This window comes from Haematobia irritans, chromosome 4 (assembly GCF_050003625.1).
Source record: "Haematobia irritans isolate KBUSLIRL chromosome 4, ASM5000362v1, whole genome shotgun sequence".
NCBI lineage: Eukaryota > Metazoa > Arthropoda > Insecta > Diptera > Muscidae > Haematobia > Haematobia irritans.
The window spans coordinates 94,591,168-94,608,733 of record NC_134400.1 but is presented as its reverse complement, the minus strand read 5'-3'; the positions used below and the strand labels follow the sequence as shown (position 1 = coordinate 94,608,733).

The following is a 17,566-nucleotide window of genomic DNA, read 5'->3' as shown; positions in this document are numbered from 1 at the left end:
ATAGTCTAAGTGAGCCTGAAATATAGGGCTGCCACTATACCTATCCTAACCTACCCTCGACAATGGATTGCTGTCATCTACAATTTAATTACTTGGGATGTCTTAACCCATATGGTTGCAGATTAATCACTCTTGGTGGACGGTTCGGCTAGTCTCTAGATATAGGTCCCAACAATTGTAATGAATAATTCATTCCAATCTTTCCAACGAAGTTATTTAAATACTTTCACCAATATTGTTGCTGTTGTCAAGGCTGTTCCTATGTCAACTTTTATCCTTTATTTATTTATTACTTCGTTGTTTTTTACTCACCTGTGAATCGGAAAAAAGGAAAACAGTATGATTCATATTAAATCCGGATGACATCAATATCTTTTTAAGATCATCTCGCCATTCCTGTTGCGTATAGGTTTTTGTCACTTGCACCGTCATCAATTTACAATCAGCGATATGAGCCGCCAAACGGCAGGAGCTGCGACGCCCAGAACCACCCATGCCAACCATTAAAATGCTACCGCGTGGCATTTGTAAAACGCGTGAGACCCTGCAAATAGTTAGATAGATATTCCTGAAAGGGATATGTCATACACGAAACGAAACGAAATGAATGTTACACCCCATAAGGGTTCATATCGAAGAAATGGAAGAAATCATCTATGGCGAATTGTTATGCAGCACCCATGACAGTTTACACAGCAAATTTGCATGTACGGCAAGAGCAAATATCAATAAAAGCCCAGCGAGAAATTGCGCTGGCAGGGAGTTTGTATAAGGAATAAATGATAACACATCCTGTCAATTCCTTCTTTCTTTGCCTTTGTGTGGAAACTTTCGTTCCAGAGTAAGCAAAAACGACTTATCACAAGTTCGGAGAAAGTCTACGAACTTCATGTTTCAATTGTTCCGTATTTGTAATCTAAAGCTAAATTTAAAATTCTGAACCAAAACTCCATACTAATGCCGAGCAAGATACTCGAAGACAATTCGGAGAAAATTATAGTGTCGACTTGACCCATTACAGATTGAAGGTGACTTTTTTTGTTCCTTACCTTGAAATGTGTTCGATGGCAAAACGGAATAGCACCAAATCCATTGGCGTGCTTGAGAATTCGTTATAGTCACGTAGATAGTAATGCATCAATTTTTCCAATTGATTATAGTTATCACATTCGTCGTAGACCTTTGGCTCCGCATCTGGTTCCAGGTAATTTCCAAAGAACAAATTACGCAAATCATTGTCTGTTAATTTGCCACTGGGACTCTCTAATCGATCACGAAAAGCCGATTCCAGAGAAAATCTTAGGTTTGTCTTGCATGCATGGGAAACCATATCCAATAGCTGCTCACGATCGACTTGATCGATTAATCTAAGAAATAAAATAAATAAAAAATAATGCTTAATTCCAGTATATAAAACGATGTTATATAATTGTTCGCTACTACAACTTCGCCACCAGGAGAAGTACTACTACTGGAGAGTACCAGGTTGCTTGTAATGTTTCAGTAAGACAACTAAAAGTATCTACATTGTGAAGTATTATTGATTATTTATCTTGCTAATGATCTATATTTATTATACAAAAGTTTTATGTTTGAAACCTTTTTTCTCATTACAGGCCATTTTTCCTATAGTAGTTTTTCTCTATATCTAACATATATGTAAAATTCAAAGTATGTTTGTTTATTTGTTTGTTCCGGGTAAGCTTGGAAACGGCTGAACCGATTTACTTGAAACTTTCAGAGATCGTAGGGGGCGCTCATGTGGTGAAAATAGGGTACCTCATTTGTTGACATCTGGTGGCGGAGGGGCCTCCCCCTTTGTCCGACTTCTTGGAAATTGGACCAAAGTTGACCGATTTGCTTGAAAATGTCAATGAAGGTTAGGATTGGCATCTACAAAAAAAATTGATTTCAATCACGAAATTCGCGAATTCAATCATTTTCATACCCTCCACCATAGGATGGGGGTATATAAACATTGTCCTTCTGTTTGTAACACATCGAAATATTGCTCTAAGACCTCATAAAGTATATATATTCTGGGTCGTGGTGAAATTCTGAGTCGATCTGAGCATGTCCGTCCGTCCGTCTGTTGGAATCACGCTAACTTCCGAACGAAACAAGCTATCCACTTGAAACTTGGCACAAGTAGTTGTTATTGATGTAGGTCGGATGGTATTGCAAATGGGCCATATCGGTCCACTTTTACGTATATAAACGGACCCCCAAATTTGGCTTGCAGACCCTCTAAGAGAAGCAAAATTTGGTACATGATGTTAGTATATGGTATCTAACAACCATGCAAAAATTGGTCCACATCGGTCCATAATTATATATAGCCCCAAAATAAAACGATCCCCAGATTTGGCTTGCGGAGCCTCTAAGAGAAGAAAATTTCATCCGATCTGGCTGAAATTTGGTACATAGTGTTAACATACGGTCTCTAACAACTGTGCAAAAATTGGTCCACATCGGTCCATAATTATATATAGCCCCCATATAAACCAATCCCCCGATTTGGCTTGCGGAGCCTTTAAGAGAAGAAAATTTCATCCGATCCGGCTGAAATTTGGTACATGGTGTCAGTATATGGTCTCTAACAACTACGCAAAAATTGGTCTACATCGGTGCATAATTATATATAGCCCCCATATAAACCGATCACCAGATTTGACCTCCGGAACCCCTTGGAAGAGCAAAATTCATCCGATTCGTTTGAAATTTGGTACGTGATGTTAGTATATGGTATCCAACAACCATGCAGGAATTGGTTCATATCAGTGTATAATTATATATAGCCCCCATATAAACCGATCCCCAGATTTGACCTCCGAAACCCCTTGGAAGAGCAAAATTCATCCGATTCGATTGAAATTTGGTACGTGATGTTAGTATATGGTATCCAACAACCATGCAGGAATTGGTTCATATCAGTGTATAATTATATATAGCCCCCATATAAACCGATACCCAGATTTGACCTCCGGTGCCTTTTTGGAGAAGCAAAATTCATCCGATCTGGTTGAAATTTGGTACGTGGTGGTAGTGTATGATATTTAACAACTATGCCAAAAGTGGTCCATATCAGTCCATAATCATATATAGCCCCCATATAAACCGATCCCGAAATTTGGTTTTGGAGCCTTTTGGAGGAGCAAATTTCATCCGAGTCAGTTGAAATTTGGTACATTACGCTAGTATATGGCCGTTAACAGCCATGCCTAACTAGGTCTAGGTATCGGTCTATAGTTATATATAGCCCTCAGATAAATCGATCCTCAATCACACAAAAATTGGTCCATATCAAGTTCATAACTGTATATAGCCCCCATATAAGCGACCCCCGTATTTCAATTCTGGCTCCCTACGTACCGTGCAAAAGTCCATATTCGTAATTATTTGTAGACTTACATATACATAACTTTTTTGTCTATTATATACCACGTAGGGACTAACTCACAATTTAGAAAACGATTTAAGATACCACAACCCAAGTAAATCGATTGTGGATGACAGTCTTTCGTAGAAGTTTCCACGCATTCCATGGTGGAGGATACATAAGATTCGGCCTGGCCGAACTTACGGCCATATATACTTGTTTTTTTTTTTTTTTGTTTTGGCAACGGTAGTATTTTTCGGCGTTACGGACTTGTTTTAATTGAAATTTCTGCAATCACGAAAATTATTGAATCAATCACCCATTTTGACTGAAAACCAACACGATTTTCAATTAAAAATTTAATTGACTTTTGTCACGGAATCAATTAATTGTGTGATTGAATCAATTACAACAGTGATTGGTTTCTGACATAAAATTCAATCAAAGTTTTAATTGAATCAATTAAAACTTTTAATTGATTCAATTAAAACTTTAATTAATTTCTCGACAAAAATCAATCAACTAGTTGATGGATTCAATTAAATAATTAATTGACATTGGCAATAAATTTCAATCAAAAAATGTATATATTGCGCCCCCAAAACCTTATTTAGTTTTATTTGAAATAAAAGAAAATATGTGTTTCTTATAAAACATTCAATGTTTTATTTTTTTCGAAAGAATTTGGTTCTTTTCATTTGTGTATTTCTAACATAACTTACTCATACAATTACTATCAATAACAACTAAAGGGTGAAAAAAAATACTCTGTATAAATCATTATCTTCCTTATCATAATAACCACGTCAGCAGGCTCCTTCTAATATGTAGATGCGCCTAGATTTACAATAAGTCAGCAACCTGTAAGCTAACTTAGTTTTTCTGAAAGTAAACAGAATAATTAGAACTTATTTTTTTTTCAATTAAAAATTAATTTTGTTAAAAATTACCTGAATTCTTAGTTCCTTAGTTATAATCTTCATTTGCCTTTATAGTCTTTTGGCATAAAAGGGGCTCGGTTTAATTTAATTGTAGTAGCAATTCCTTTCCAAAATTTCTACACATTGAAATGATTTATTAAAATCTGAACCAATCAGAGACAAAAATAGTAGCAAAGCAATGTACTATTTGGTATTATACCATATTGATGATACTTTGTAAATTCTAGAAATAAAAAAAATATAAATGGAAAATACATGTTTTTATTATTTTCGGATATTTTTCATATTATTAAGAAAGAAATGTTTTACCATTACATAGAGATTGTATTGCTGCTCATTAGTTTATATAATAGATATGCTGCTCTCTACTTGGGTTCAAACTGAAAAAGGCAGGTAAAACAAAAATGCAATTTAATGCCAACGCTACTTCGCAACTTGAAGGTGAATCTTCTAACGAACCCATACCGCTCTTGGTTTTAAGTAAACTAGGAGTAAACAAAATTTTTAAATTTTAAAAGATAACCTACCTTTTTATTGCAAAAATATTCATATACTAGATGATTTTTTGATGGATGGCCCAATTTGACCAAATACAATTGAATACTAAAGGAAATGAATAAAAAAAATATTATTTTAGTCCATTCAATATAAACAGGCTTCAATGGAAAACTGTGTTCACATTTCAAATAGCTTACCTTCAATAAATGTAGATTGTGTTCCATGTTTACAATACCGCAAAACATAAACACAGGTAATTCCAAATGCATTCTTTTACCGCATGACCATTTGTTGTTGCACACTTTATTTGTATCGAACTTCTTATTTTACTTGTTATTGTATTCAAAATATTTATGGACATATTTCGAACGCAGTAGACAGAATGTCGCCAATCATGTTTTTCAATTTACGCGGAAAACAAAAACCAAACCGTTTGTTTCGAGTTACTTCCACAGACTGATCTTTCCATCACGTGTTATTGAAAAAATGCACACTCTCTTGTTCTCTTTTTGCTCTTGAATCAATCACGTGTTTAATTGGGAACGGAAAATTTTTAATCACGTTTGTAATTGATAATTATTTCCGAATATATTAACAAATTGATTTAATCAATTAATATTTTAATTGGAAACGTAATAAATATTCCATGTTAAGCTCAATGACAAGGGACCTCCTTTTCCGAGGCCGAACGGCGTTCTACATTGCAGTGAAACCACTTAGAGAAGCTTTGAAACCCTCAGAAATTTCACCAGCATTACTGAGGTGGGATAATCCACCGCTGAAAAACTTTTTGGTGTTCGGTCGAAGCAGGAATCGAACCCACGACCTTGTGTATGCAAGGCGGGCATGCTAACCATTGCACCACGGTGGCTCCCGTGGACCTATACTCACCATTTTCGGCACACTTCTTTGTGGTCCTAAAATACCTCCAGGTTGGCAATTTCAGGCAAATTGGATAGGAACTACGGTATAAGCCCAATACCCGAAATCGGGAGGTCGGTTTGTATGGGGACTATACTAAAACCTGGATCGATATAGCCTATCTTCGAACTTGACCTGCCTGCAGACAAAAGAGGAGTTTGTGCGAAATTTCAGCACGATTGCCTCATTATTGAAGACTGTAGCGTGATTACAACATACAGACAGACAGACGGACATGGTTATATCGTCTTAGAATTTCTCCCTGCACACAAAAAATTTTTTTTCTGATTCAATCACGAAATTAATTGATCCAATTAATTTTTTAATTGAAATGTCTTCAATCACAGAAATGATAGTATCAATTAAAAAATTAATTGACAGTCAATTAAAAAATTAATTGATCCAATTAAATATTTAATTGATACTATTAATTTGTGTGATTGATTTTTATTTCAATTAAAAAATTTGTTGAATCAATTAAATTTTTAATTGAATATTTTTTCAAACTCAATCAAGATTTTAATTGGAAAAATTTTCGTGAATTTTTTTTCTGTGTGATCAAGAATATATATACTTTATATAGTCGGAAATCGATATTTCGATGTGTTACAAACGGAATGACAAACTTATTATACCCCCGTCACCATTATATGGTGGTGGGTATAAAAATAAAATTAAGTACAAACACCATAAGTTTTAAATGCATTTAAAATGGTGTTAAATGCTAGTAAAAAAATGTTCAGGCCTAAATAAATTAATTTGTATATTATACAATTATTTATGTATGCTTATACTCGACTCCACGTTCTTCTTTGGTTACAGTTTTTGAATTCATTCCAAAATTGCAAACTTTTATACCAAAAACAGTTTTTTGTTACAAAATTGTTATTTTTGCAGCAAAAAAATAATGTTTTATCCAAAAGCTTAGTCCATTTCGTTTATATCAAGCACTGTTTCTGACAATAAATCTTTAATAACCCACATTTCGAAGATTCATTATAAAAATTTAATAAGTGTGTAAATTAAAAAAAAATGGTGTTCGGTCCGTGCAGGGATTGAACCCGATACCCTTTGCATGCAAGGTAGACACGCTAACCACTGCTCCACGTGGCAAACAAATGTATGTTTCTGTTAAATAATGTTATGTTTGCATGGACTCGTGGGCGCTGCAAACTATGCTATATAATTGTAACTGATAACGATAATTGTGCACTGGTGACTATAACAGCTACGTAGCCCAGTGCATAGTGTATTGGCTTACAAACTGTATGGTCTCGGTTCGATTCTCCATCCAGGCGAAATGTAAAATTAAAAAAAAAGTATAAAATTGAATAATTTCTTCAACGTTATTTGTATTACAGAAATAGGCGCCAAGAACTAAAAATTTCGTGGAAGTGAAAATTATGTGAGGGAATGAGCACAATCTTCTTTGGGGAAAATTCTTCCACGCATATAATATTTTTGGACTCAAAATGCTTCCAAACATATAATATGTTCACACACTGAAAAAACAGTGAACCCACCAGGAAGAAAATTTTCGGTTAATATTAGAAAATTTTGTTTATTTTTAGAAAATTTTAACTAAAGAGAATTACAAACGCTGGCATCACGCCGATGTCATTAAAATAAGAAAATATTTTTCGACAAATTCAAGAAAATTAATTACTCATAATTAAGTTTTTTTCACTTATTAAAGAAAAATTTGTAGTTTCAAGGAAAAATTTAGAGTTAAAAATTGCAAGAATGTCTTAAGTGACATACGAAGTTCATGATAAACGCATTTGTAGTAAAATTTGCAAATTTAAAGAAATACTGAAACATTTTGTGGAAGGCACGAATTTAGTTAATCTTTATCCTTCATTTGTGTACACTTTTTCCTCGGTTTTAGTTAATTTAACTAACTTACGTAAAAAATTATTAGTGTAAAGGAAAATTTCTCCAAACATAATAATTCCATGAACTAAAATAAAGTTAAATTGGCTTTAGTTAAATAGAGAGTTCATTTTTTTTGAGTGCATAAAACAAACATATTAATGTATCCAATAATATATGTGCTTCCTGCAAAATATGTTTGGAACATATGTTAGAGAAGCAATTTTTTTTTTGAGGTTGTAACATAATCTCAACATATGGAAGGATTTAACACGATCTTCCTTTAAAATAAAGAGATTGCCATTAAAAGAAATTTTATATTCTTTGCCTTAAGAATTGTTTTCCTTAAATGTAGTGCACGAATCTGTGAAATTTGCGACCCTCCATCAAATTAGTGTGTCTCTGAAGGACAATTTTGTTCAAATTAAAGAAAAACATTTTTGATTTTAAGACAAAATCTTTAACTGAGATATTAAATTTTTGGATGAAAAATAAAAAATCATTAAAAATAGCTTAATAATTTTTTTTTGAGGATTCTGTTCTTTGTGTTAAGGTTTTTGAAATAAAAAAAAATATTTCCTGCTTTGAAATATGTGCTATAATTTGGGTATTTAAACTGACACACAATTTGCTCCAATTGGCCTGAAATATATCATCAAGAGGTATTTTAGATCAGCAAATAGATGTGTATCGATCCATGATTTAACTTAGGTTTCATAAGCTCAATCGCTCGATTTGACTTTTTGGGCAAATAAACCGCGAAATCTCGGTAGGTTTTTGTTATACCCATATACACCTCCATATGTACAATCCCTAAAAGAAAACTATTGTTGAAATTACGGACTATATAATTGTTAGTAGTAGCCGAACATACAGACGTATATAATTGTAGATAGCTGTGTAGTATCTACTTGTCAAATGCCAAAAATTAAAAGCTTCAAAAGTTAAAAACAAACCGAGTGATTCGAAACCTCTTGATTGAAAGCTCACATAAAATAACTTTTACTATGAATTATAAAAACAATGACTTATGCATAACATTACATGTGGATTCACATAAACCTGCAAAAATCTCAAATGAAGAAAAATATAAACCCTGTACTGACTATTAAACTGATATCTCAAAAGCCGTAAAGCTACCAGTCATTGGCCATTTAACGGCATGAGATTACAATGGATGTGAGGATAAAAAACTATGTATTAGTATGTCCTCCGATTTTTTTTTCTTGAGCCAATTATAGTAGCAGTTCCATAGTAGTAGTTCCAATTTACCTGAAATGTACACACAAAAAAATTTCACGAAAATTTTTCCAATTGAAATTTTAATTGAGTTTTAAAAAATATTCAATTAAAAATGTAATTGATTCAGCAAATTTTTTAATTGAAACAAAAACCAATCACAAAAATAATAGTATCAATTAATTTTTTAATTGGATCAATTAACTTTTTAATTGACCTTCAATTAATTTTTTAATTGATACTATAATTTCTGTGATTGAAGACATTTCAATTAAAAATTAATTGGATCAATTAATTTCGTGATTGAATCAGAAAAAAAAAATTTTTGTGTGTAGATACGTAAAACAGTATATGTGTAAGAACTGTAACGAAATTGTCTTCCCTTCTACTTCCAATCTTGCCCAAAGAAATTTTAGAGAAGAGGATCTTTGTTGTCCGATTAAACAAAAAAAAAAAAAACTTTAAAATAAGGGGATGATATAAGAGGATATATAATATTGGACTGTCATATGGAGAGTTATTTCTAGAGTTACGAAACATTTCTTCCTTTTTTAGAATACTGAACGAAATTAAAAAAAAAAAAAAAAACAAAAAACAAGTATATACGGCCGTAAGTTCGGCCAGTCCGAATCTTATAGATTGCGTAGATACTTCTACGAAAGACTGTCATCCACAATTGAATTACTTGGGTTGCGGTATCTAAAAAACTTCTTAACATCGTTTTCTAAATTGTGAGTTAGTCCATACGTGGTATATATTAGACTAAAAAGTTATGTATAGGTAAGTCTACAAATAATTACGAATCGACATGGACTTTTGCAAGGCACGTCGAGAGCCAGAATTGAAATATGGGGGTCGCTTATATGGGGGCTATATACAATTATGAACTTGATATGAACCAATTTTTGTGTGATTGGGGATCGATATATCTGATGGCTATATATAACTATAGACCGATATGGACTTAGTTAGGCATGGTTTTTAACGGCCATATACTAGCGTAATGTACCAAATTTCAACTGACTCAGATGAAATTTGCTCCTCCAAAAGGCTCCAAAACCAAATCTCGGGATCGGTATATATGGGGGCAATATATGATTATGGATAGATATGGACCACTTTTGGCATGGTTGTTAAATATCATATACTACCACCACGTACCAAATTTCAACCAGATCGGATGAATTTTGCTTCTCCAAAAGGCAGCGGTGGTCAAATCTGGGGATCGGTTTATATGGGGGCTATACATAATTATGGGCTGATATGAACCAATTCCTGCATTGTTGTTGGATACCATATAATAACATCACGTACCAAATTTCAACCGAATCAGATGAATTTTGCTCTTCCAAGGGGCTCCGGAAGTCAAATCTGGGGATCGGTTTATATGGGGCCTATATATATTTATTGACCGATTTCGACCAATTTTTGCATGGGTGTTTGAGGCTATATATTAACACCACGTACAAAATTTCAACTGAATCAGATGAATTTTGCTCTTCCAAGGGGCTCCGGAGGTCAAACCTGGTGATCGGTTTATATGGGGGCTATATATAATTATGGACCGATGTGGACCAATTTTTGCATGGTCGTTAGAGACCATATACTAACACCATGTACCAAATTTCAGCCGGATTAGATGAAATTTGCTTCTCTTAGAGGCTCGGCAAACCAAATCGGGGGAACGGTTTATATGGGGGCTATATATAATTATGGACCGATGTGGACCAATTTTTGCATGGTTGTTATAGACCATATATTAACTCTATGTACCAAATTTCAGCAGGATCGGATGAAATTTGCTTCTCTTAGAGCAATCGCAAGCCAAATTAGGGGGTCCGTTTATATGGGGGCTATACGTAAAAGTGGACCGATATGGCCCATTTGCAATAACATCCGACCTACATCAATAATAACTACTTGTGCCAAGTTTCAAGTTGATAGCTTGTTTCGTTCGGAAGTTAGCGTGATTTCAACAGACGTACGGACGGACATGCTCAGATCGACTCAGAATTTCACCACGACCCAGAATATATATACTTTATGGGGTCTTAGAGCAATATTTCGATGTGCTACAAACGGAATGACAAAGTTAATATACCCCCATCCTATGGTGGAGGGTTAAAAAAAACATTAAATTGTTGGATGCTTTTCTTTAAACAATATTTTTAATATTACTAGACGAATATATCGGAACATATTGTTCTAACAGTGCAGTGATAAGAGAGAAGTTAACCACTGTGGTATCACAATGCACTGAATAGTCTAAGAGAGCCTGAAATATCAGGATGCCATTATACCTACACGCAAAGAAACAAAAACGTTTGGAAAACGTGTACCGAAAACGTTTTTCTTTTGTTAGAGTTTTTTGAATTGCTTCGAAAATTTTAAACTTCGTTTGTTACTAAATTTTTATTTTTTCATTAAAAAAAGTTATTTTTGAAACAACAACACAGTCCATTTCATTTATATCAAACACTGTTCTTTTCTAACTTTAGGTCTTTAATAAGACACATTTTACAGTTCAAAATTTTATATACTACAATGAAATGTTGAAAATTTTTTCGGAATCTTCCGAACATATCTGGAATATATGTAAAAAAAGCAAAAAAAAAAACTTTGGTCGAATCAGGGATCGAACCCACGACCCTTGGCATGCAAGTCGGACGTAGCAACCACTGTACCACGGTGCCAAACTAAATTTTTGTTTCTGTTAAATAAACTTTGTTTATTCGGTTCGTGGGCGCCGCAAGCTATGCTATATAAATATAACTTATATGGATATTTATCTATTGAAGACCATAACAGGTACATTGCTCAGTGGTTAGTGTGTTGGCTTACAAAGTGCATGGGCCGCGGTTCGATTCTCCGTCCAGGCGAAAGGTAAACAAAATTTTAAAAATTTATAAAATCGTATAATTTCTTCTACATTGTTGGTATTACAGGAAAAGGTGTTAAGAACTAAAAACATCGTAGATGTGAGAAAGATGTGAGGGAAAATGCAATTAGCAAGAAAACAATGTTTTTTTTTTTTTTTGAGTTTGTCCTTATGAAATTGTTTTTACATCCTGGAAAAGTATAAACGTTTATCACAAAAAGTATATACTTTCTCCCAAATACACTTCCTTACAGCGAAAAGCAAATGAGAAACAAACTTTGTTTGTCTAAAATTTCGTTTGGGAGGAAAGAATTATTTTTTTGCGTGTATCTTAATCTAACCTATATATGTACTACGAGCGTAGTATTGTCGAAGAACTTATGCCTCTTCAATTAAGGTATCTCAAAAACATGAATTTTGAACTTATCAATCGCTTCTTCAGGTGTCGAAAAACGTTGAACTCTGATTTTATGTTTTACAAACGGAATAAAAAGAAGCCATTCGGTGCCAAGTCAAAACTGTATGATCAATAACCATTCAAATCGAAGTTTTGATTGCTCAAAAATACAGTTATTTGAGCCGACGTGTGAGAGCTCGTGGTAAAGAGTAATCTGTCCTCAGCGGTTGGTTTTCCTGATTTCTTGGAAGTCAATTGGGAAATAAATGGTTGGGTACCACTAACAGCAAATTTCTCATATCTGAAACGTAAGCTTTCGTTTGACTGAAAAACCTTTCGTGTATGAAAAATTAGCTGTAAGATTTGACTGTTCTCCTTTGTTCTAGTGGTACGATTACAGCATATCCATTTTTTTTCTGAAAAAAAAAACAGGCGATCATTTGCTTGGAAGTGATTCGTGTGCCAGCATCTTTTGTTAGGTTTGGCTCATCTTGAAACACCCATACAGTCGGCTGCTGTTTGTTTTCGGACTTATACGTGTAAATCCACGATTCATCACCTGTCACGAAGACATAGAATTGTTTAGAAATGCCGCGATCGTAGTTTTGGAGCATTTATCTCAACCAATAGACACGAGTCTGTTTTTGAAGGATCCAATGTAATGAACGACTTTCACGAAATTCGTCTTGGAGAGAGCAACAACCTCTGTTGAATCTACCATAAATACCATCGATAAGCACTGGTCCTTGAGGAGTCTCATCGGCAGAAAGTGAATTTAGTTTAGCTAATAAACGTCGAAAATTTCAGAAAATAATTGCACGAAAATGTTCGCGATGTAGTTTCATTTGTTGGTGGATATGAATCTTTCAAGTTGCTGTCACCAAAAAAATAGCACTCGTATGCCAAAACGTTCTTAGTACGTATGACCTCAAAAATGTCAAATAAAAGGCTACACTCGTATATATGGCAGTCCATTACGAGAGGATGTTTTCCAAAAAAGTTAAGGCCATTACATGTTTCCTGTTTTAAAAACGCATTGTAGAAATCTCAAAAAAAATGGTTTAAACATATTTCTTTTTTTGTATTCATTCAATAATATAATTCGTTAGGCTCTAATATCCAATACAGTAAATGTGAAAATATACAATGAACAAAACTGATACCTCAGGCGGTAAATGCTTTCATTCTTGAGAACCTTAATCGTATAGCGAGTTAAACCAATTTCTTATATTACTGTTTTGAAGACACCTATGCTATGTATCTGTCATTCGTCAAAAACAAAAATCTTATATAAAATATCATGTATAATTAACCTTTTATAGATATAAACTATAAAACTATATATTAATTTGATTTAGCACACTTTGCAAGTTAAGGTGGCCATTGTGATGTGGCATTTGAATGATAAATTTGTGCATACATACGTACCGGTCATAAAATACCCGATATGTTTCATGGGCCCACAGCCGGCTCAGTTTTTCTGGATCATGTAATCGTTTTGCTGGCACCATAACAACACCCTGGAAAACACGGGTTATGTCTCGTAAGGAAAAGGTATAATGCGATTTGGCTGGTGTTGGTAAAAATATCTTCATGGCTGATCGATAAACACTGACCATAGCTTCTGCCAGACCCTGATGATTGTTGCCGTTGTAGTTTTTTTATTCCATTTGATTTGCACGTTAGTTTTTAAGCATTGATGGGAGAAGAGAAAGATGGAAACATTCATATATAAAAAAGGTTTTTATATGTAAAACAATACACATTAAACTCATGCTACAATGAGATAATTTTTAATGTAAACAAATATTTTTTTGGTAATACGAGGGCGCTTCGGAAACTTCTTAGCGTATCAATGGAAGAGAATAGTTAGTTTTTCAAAAATATTTTTATTTTTCAATATAATCTCCTGAAACTTAAATACACTTAGTCCAACGCTTTTCTAGCAATTCTATCCCTTAATTAAAGTAGTTTTCCTCAAGGTCTTCACAATGTAATTGCATCTTCATTTGAGGTAAAACGCTTGCCAGCAAGGAATTTTTTTGATTTGGGAACAAGTAAAGGTCACTGGAAGCTAAATCAGAAGAATAAAGTGGCTGGTCAAGCAACTCCTACTTTAATTCGTTGATTTTAGCCATTGTTAAAACGCTCTTGTGCGCTGGTGCGTTGCCTTGATGAAAAATTATTTTTTTGTTGTTGTAAGCCAGGACGTTTTTCTCGAATTTGTACATTTGATTGATCCAAAAAGTTGTAATAGTACTCTGAATTTATTGTTTTACCGTTTTGCAGATAGTCAATCAATAAAATACCTTTGAAGTCCCAAAAAACCGTTGCCATAACCTTACCAGCCGATTGCGAAATGTTCATTCTTATGCGTTTTTGATCGACTGTTAACAAATGCGGTACCCATCTTATTTTTGACTCGAGTGGCAATCGTGATTTTTCTGTGATTGAGAATCGGTTTATATTGGGGCTATATATAATATATAGATCCATACGGACCAATTTTGGCATGGGTTTAATCGGCATACACCATCGAAATGTACCAAATTTCAACCGGATCGGATGAATTTTGCTCCTTCAAGGGGCTCCGGAGGTCAAATTTGGGGATCGGTTTATAAGGGGGCTATGTATAATTATGAACCGATATAGACCAATTTTTGTATGGTTGTTAGAGACCATATACTAACACCACGTACTAAGTTTCAACCGGATCAGATGAATTTTGCTCCTCCAAGAGGCTCCGGAGGTTAAATCCGGGGATCGGTTTATATAAGGGCTATATTAATTATGGACCGATATGGACCAATTCTGGCATGGTTGTAGATACCATATACTAACACCACGTACCAAATTTCAACCGAATCGGATGAAATTTGCTTCTCTTTGAGGCTCCGCAAGCCAAATCTGGGGATCGGTTTATATGGGGGCTATATATAATTATGGACCGATGTGGACCAATTTTTGCGTGGTTATTAGATACAATATACTAACTACATATACCAAATTTCAGCCGGATCGGCCGCAAGCCAAATCTGGGGTTCGTTTTATATGGGGGCTACATATAATTATGGACCGATATGGACCAATTTTTGCATGATTATTAGAGACCATATACCAACACCATGCACCAAATTTCAGCCAGATCGAATGAAATGTGCTTCTCTTAGAGGCTCCGCAAGCCAAATCTGGGGGCTATACGTAAAAGTGATCTGATATGGCCCATTTGCAACACCATCCGACCTACATCAATAGTAACAAAACGCTACCTGGTGCCACTAGGAGCATTCGCCTTAATCCCACAAAACGAATCCCCTTTCCAGATATTGGGATAGCCAAAATTTTAGCCCGATTAAACGACGTTAACACGTGCCGCTCGGTTTGACTCAGCGACGAGCTGTACGTGTTAACGTCGTTTAATCGGGCTAGATGTAAATATTTTAGGTCTCCACAGAGATGTGATCGGTCCATGTTTTGGGCAAGATGGTCTCAAATTTTGGCTATCCCAATATCTGGAAAGGGGATTCGTTTTGTGGGGTTAAGGCGAACAAGATTCCGACATTTTTTTTGCCCCATATAAGTTGCGGTCACTCTAGTATTTATCCATTCAAAAGTTGCATATTTGTTTCCAAAACAAGCGATTTGGAACTACTGTGAGTTGTAAAATTTGTAAAGTAAACAATTATTATTTTCATGACATCTTTTACTCGAAAAAAATTTGTCGAGTAAATTTTGGTAAAACCATTTTAAAAGAGCCAAGCTTTTTGACACTGTTCTCTTAAAATTGTTTACTACTTTCATTATTTTTTGGGGGGTTGAGGAACGGTTTATTTTAAAAAGTAGTAACTAGTAAAAGTGGTCCGATAAAGAACACACCAAATAATTAAAAAACTCGTTGTGTTAAGAATTTATTGCTCAATTTTAATTACATATTTCGTTAAAATGGCGAGGCGTTTTCGATCAGATTAAAAATCTAACCCTGATGAATAGTTTGATATGATATCTATATCAAAGCCTGTTGTAATTAATTGTTAAAAAACATGATTAATTAAAGCAATCTTGGAATTTGCGACCTGACGACCCTAAATCCATTTCTATCTCTGTTCAAATGCAAGAAACTAATAGGGACATACGCACGCACGTGACCTTTTTTGTGCGACAACCGTCTGTCTCTCTATTTTAATCAAGCTACACCCTTCAATAATGGACCTATCATTATATTCAACTTCAAACCATGGTCTGACATAACCACCTTTAAAACATTTCCCCCGAATTAGCTTATAGAGTATTTCGGCAATGCAATTTTTATTCGATATGCCTGAAATTGAAAATCTAGATGTAAATATTTTAGGTCTCCACAGAGATGTTATCGGTCCATGTTTTGGGCAGAGATGGTCTGTATCAAAGTTTTTAAGGTTTGCGACTGTCGCAAAGTTGTAAACGTCGTAAACGTCACATACACGTCGTAAATGTAGGAAAAGTAGCAAAACGACGCAAACTCCAAATACGTCAGACGCTTCAGCTAGGCAGCGAATGATAATGATATATGCGAAGAAGTTTCAATTCTCAGGAATGTTCATAAAATTATTAACGAGTTTAAAAAACTTGAGAATAGAGTTATTTCAATTGGAAACTCGAAGCCAAAATTACTATGAATTACTCGATGGTGCAGTAAATGTGACGGTCGGTACTCGCTCATAGTTAACTTTTCACAAATTACTGCAGAAACTGGAAGGAAGAAAAACTACTTATGTCTTTCATAATTTAATTGCTGTTTAGACAGAAATTTATAAAATCACATTTTGGCTTATTAGAGCCAATTTCCATACTAATTAAACATTTTCAAAATTGCAGGTAGTCATTCGTTGATGCAACTAACGCTTGGATGAACATTATGGGCCACGAAAACCAATAATTGTTTGAAGTTGTGAATGAGAGATGTAAATCTAGTAGAGTTTTGAATAAATACAATACAAAGCATTTTTTGCATACCTTTTATCGGGAAGCTTAACTAAATTAAATTAAAACATATTCACAATTTCTTTAATTCAAAATTAGGTTTTCTACACTAGGTTTACGACTTTTGCGACATACGTATTATACCGTCGTAAACGTATGTCGCAAAAGTCACAGTTTGCGACAGACCAACCATGGTTTTGGGACAGCCCTGTACCAGGCGCTGTACCAAATTCTTGAGCGTATAGAATTAGAATTGAGCCCCTTTCGGCCCCATAGTCCGATCCACCGATTTTATGTCCTTAATGAGATATGTTATATTTGGTTTATATCTGCATATCCACAAGTATGGCACGATCAACCGATTTAACTTAAACTCCACTTTTAATCATAGTTACTTAAATCAAAAAAAAAAAAAAAAAACAAATCAAGAGGTATTAACAACAATACGGCATGGTTAGTATGGTCACGATTTGGCGCCAATG

The 17,566-nt window shown here is 34.4% G+C and overlaps 1 protein-coding gene across 1 annotated transcript in view; it reads right to left on the bottom strand.

The window, feature by feature from the left end:
* The window catches only part of Dnah3 (dynein heavy chain 3, axonemal), a 671,994-nt gene that overhangs the window by 282,510 nt on the left and 371,918 nt on the right, over nt 1-17,566 (bottom strand). Inside the window, exons 39-41 of the mRNA XM_075308183.1 lie at nt 13,554-13,759; nt 1,050-1,367; nt 313-544 (exon numbers count right to left, since the gene is read on the bottom strand). Of these exons, the coding sequence (XP_075164298.1) occupies nt 313-544; nt 1,050-1,367; nt 13,554-13,759 (756 nt within the window). The remainder of the gene's footprint in view (nt 1-312; nt 545-1,049; nt 1,368-13,553; nt 13,760-17,566) is intronic.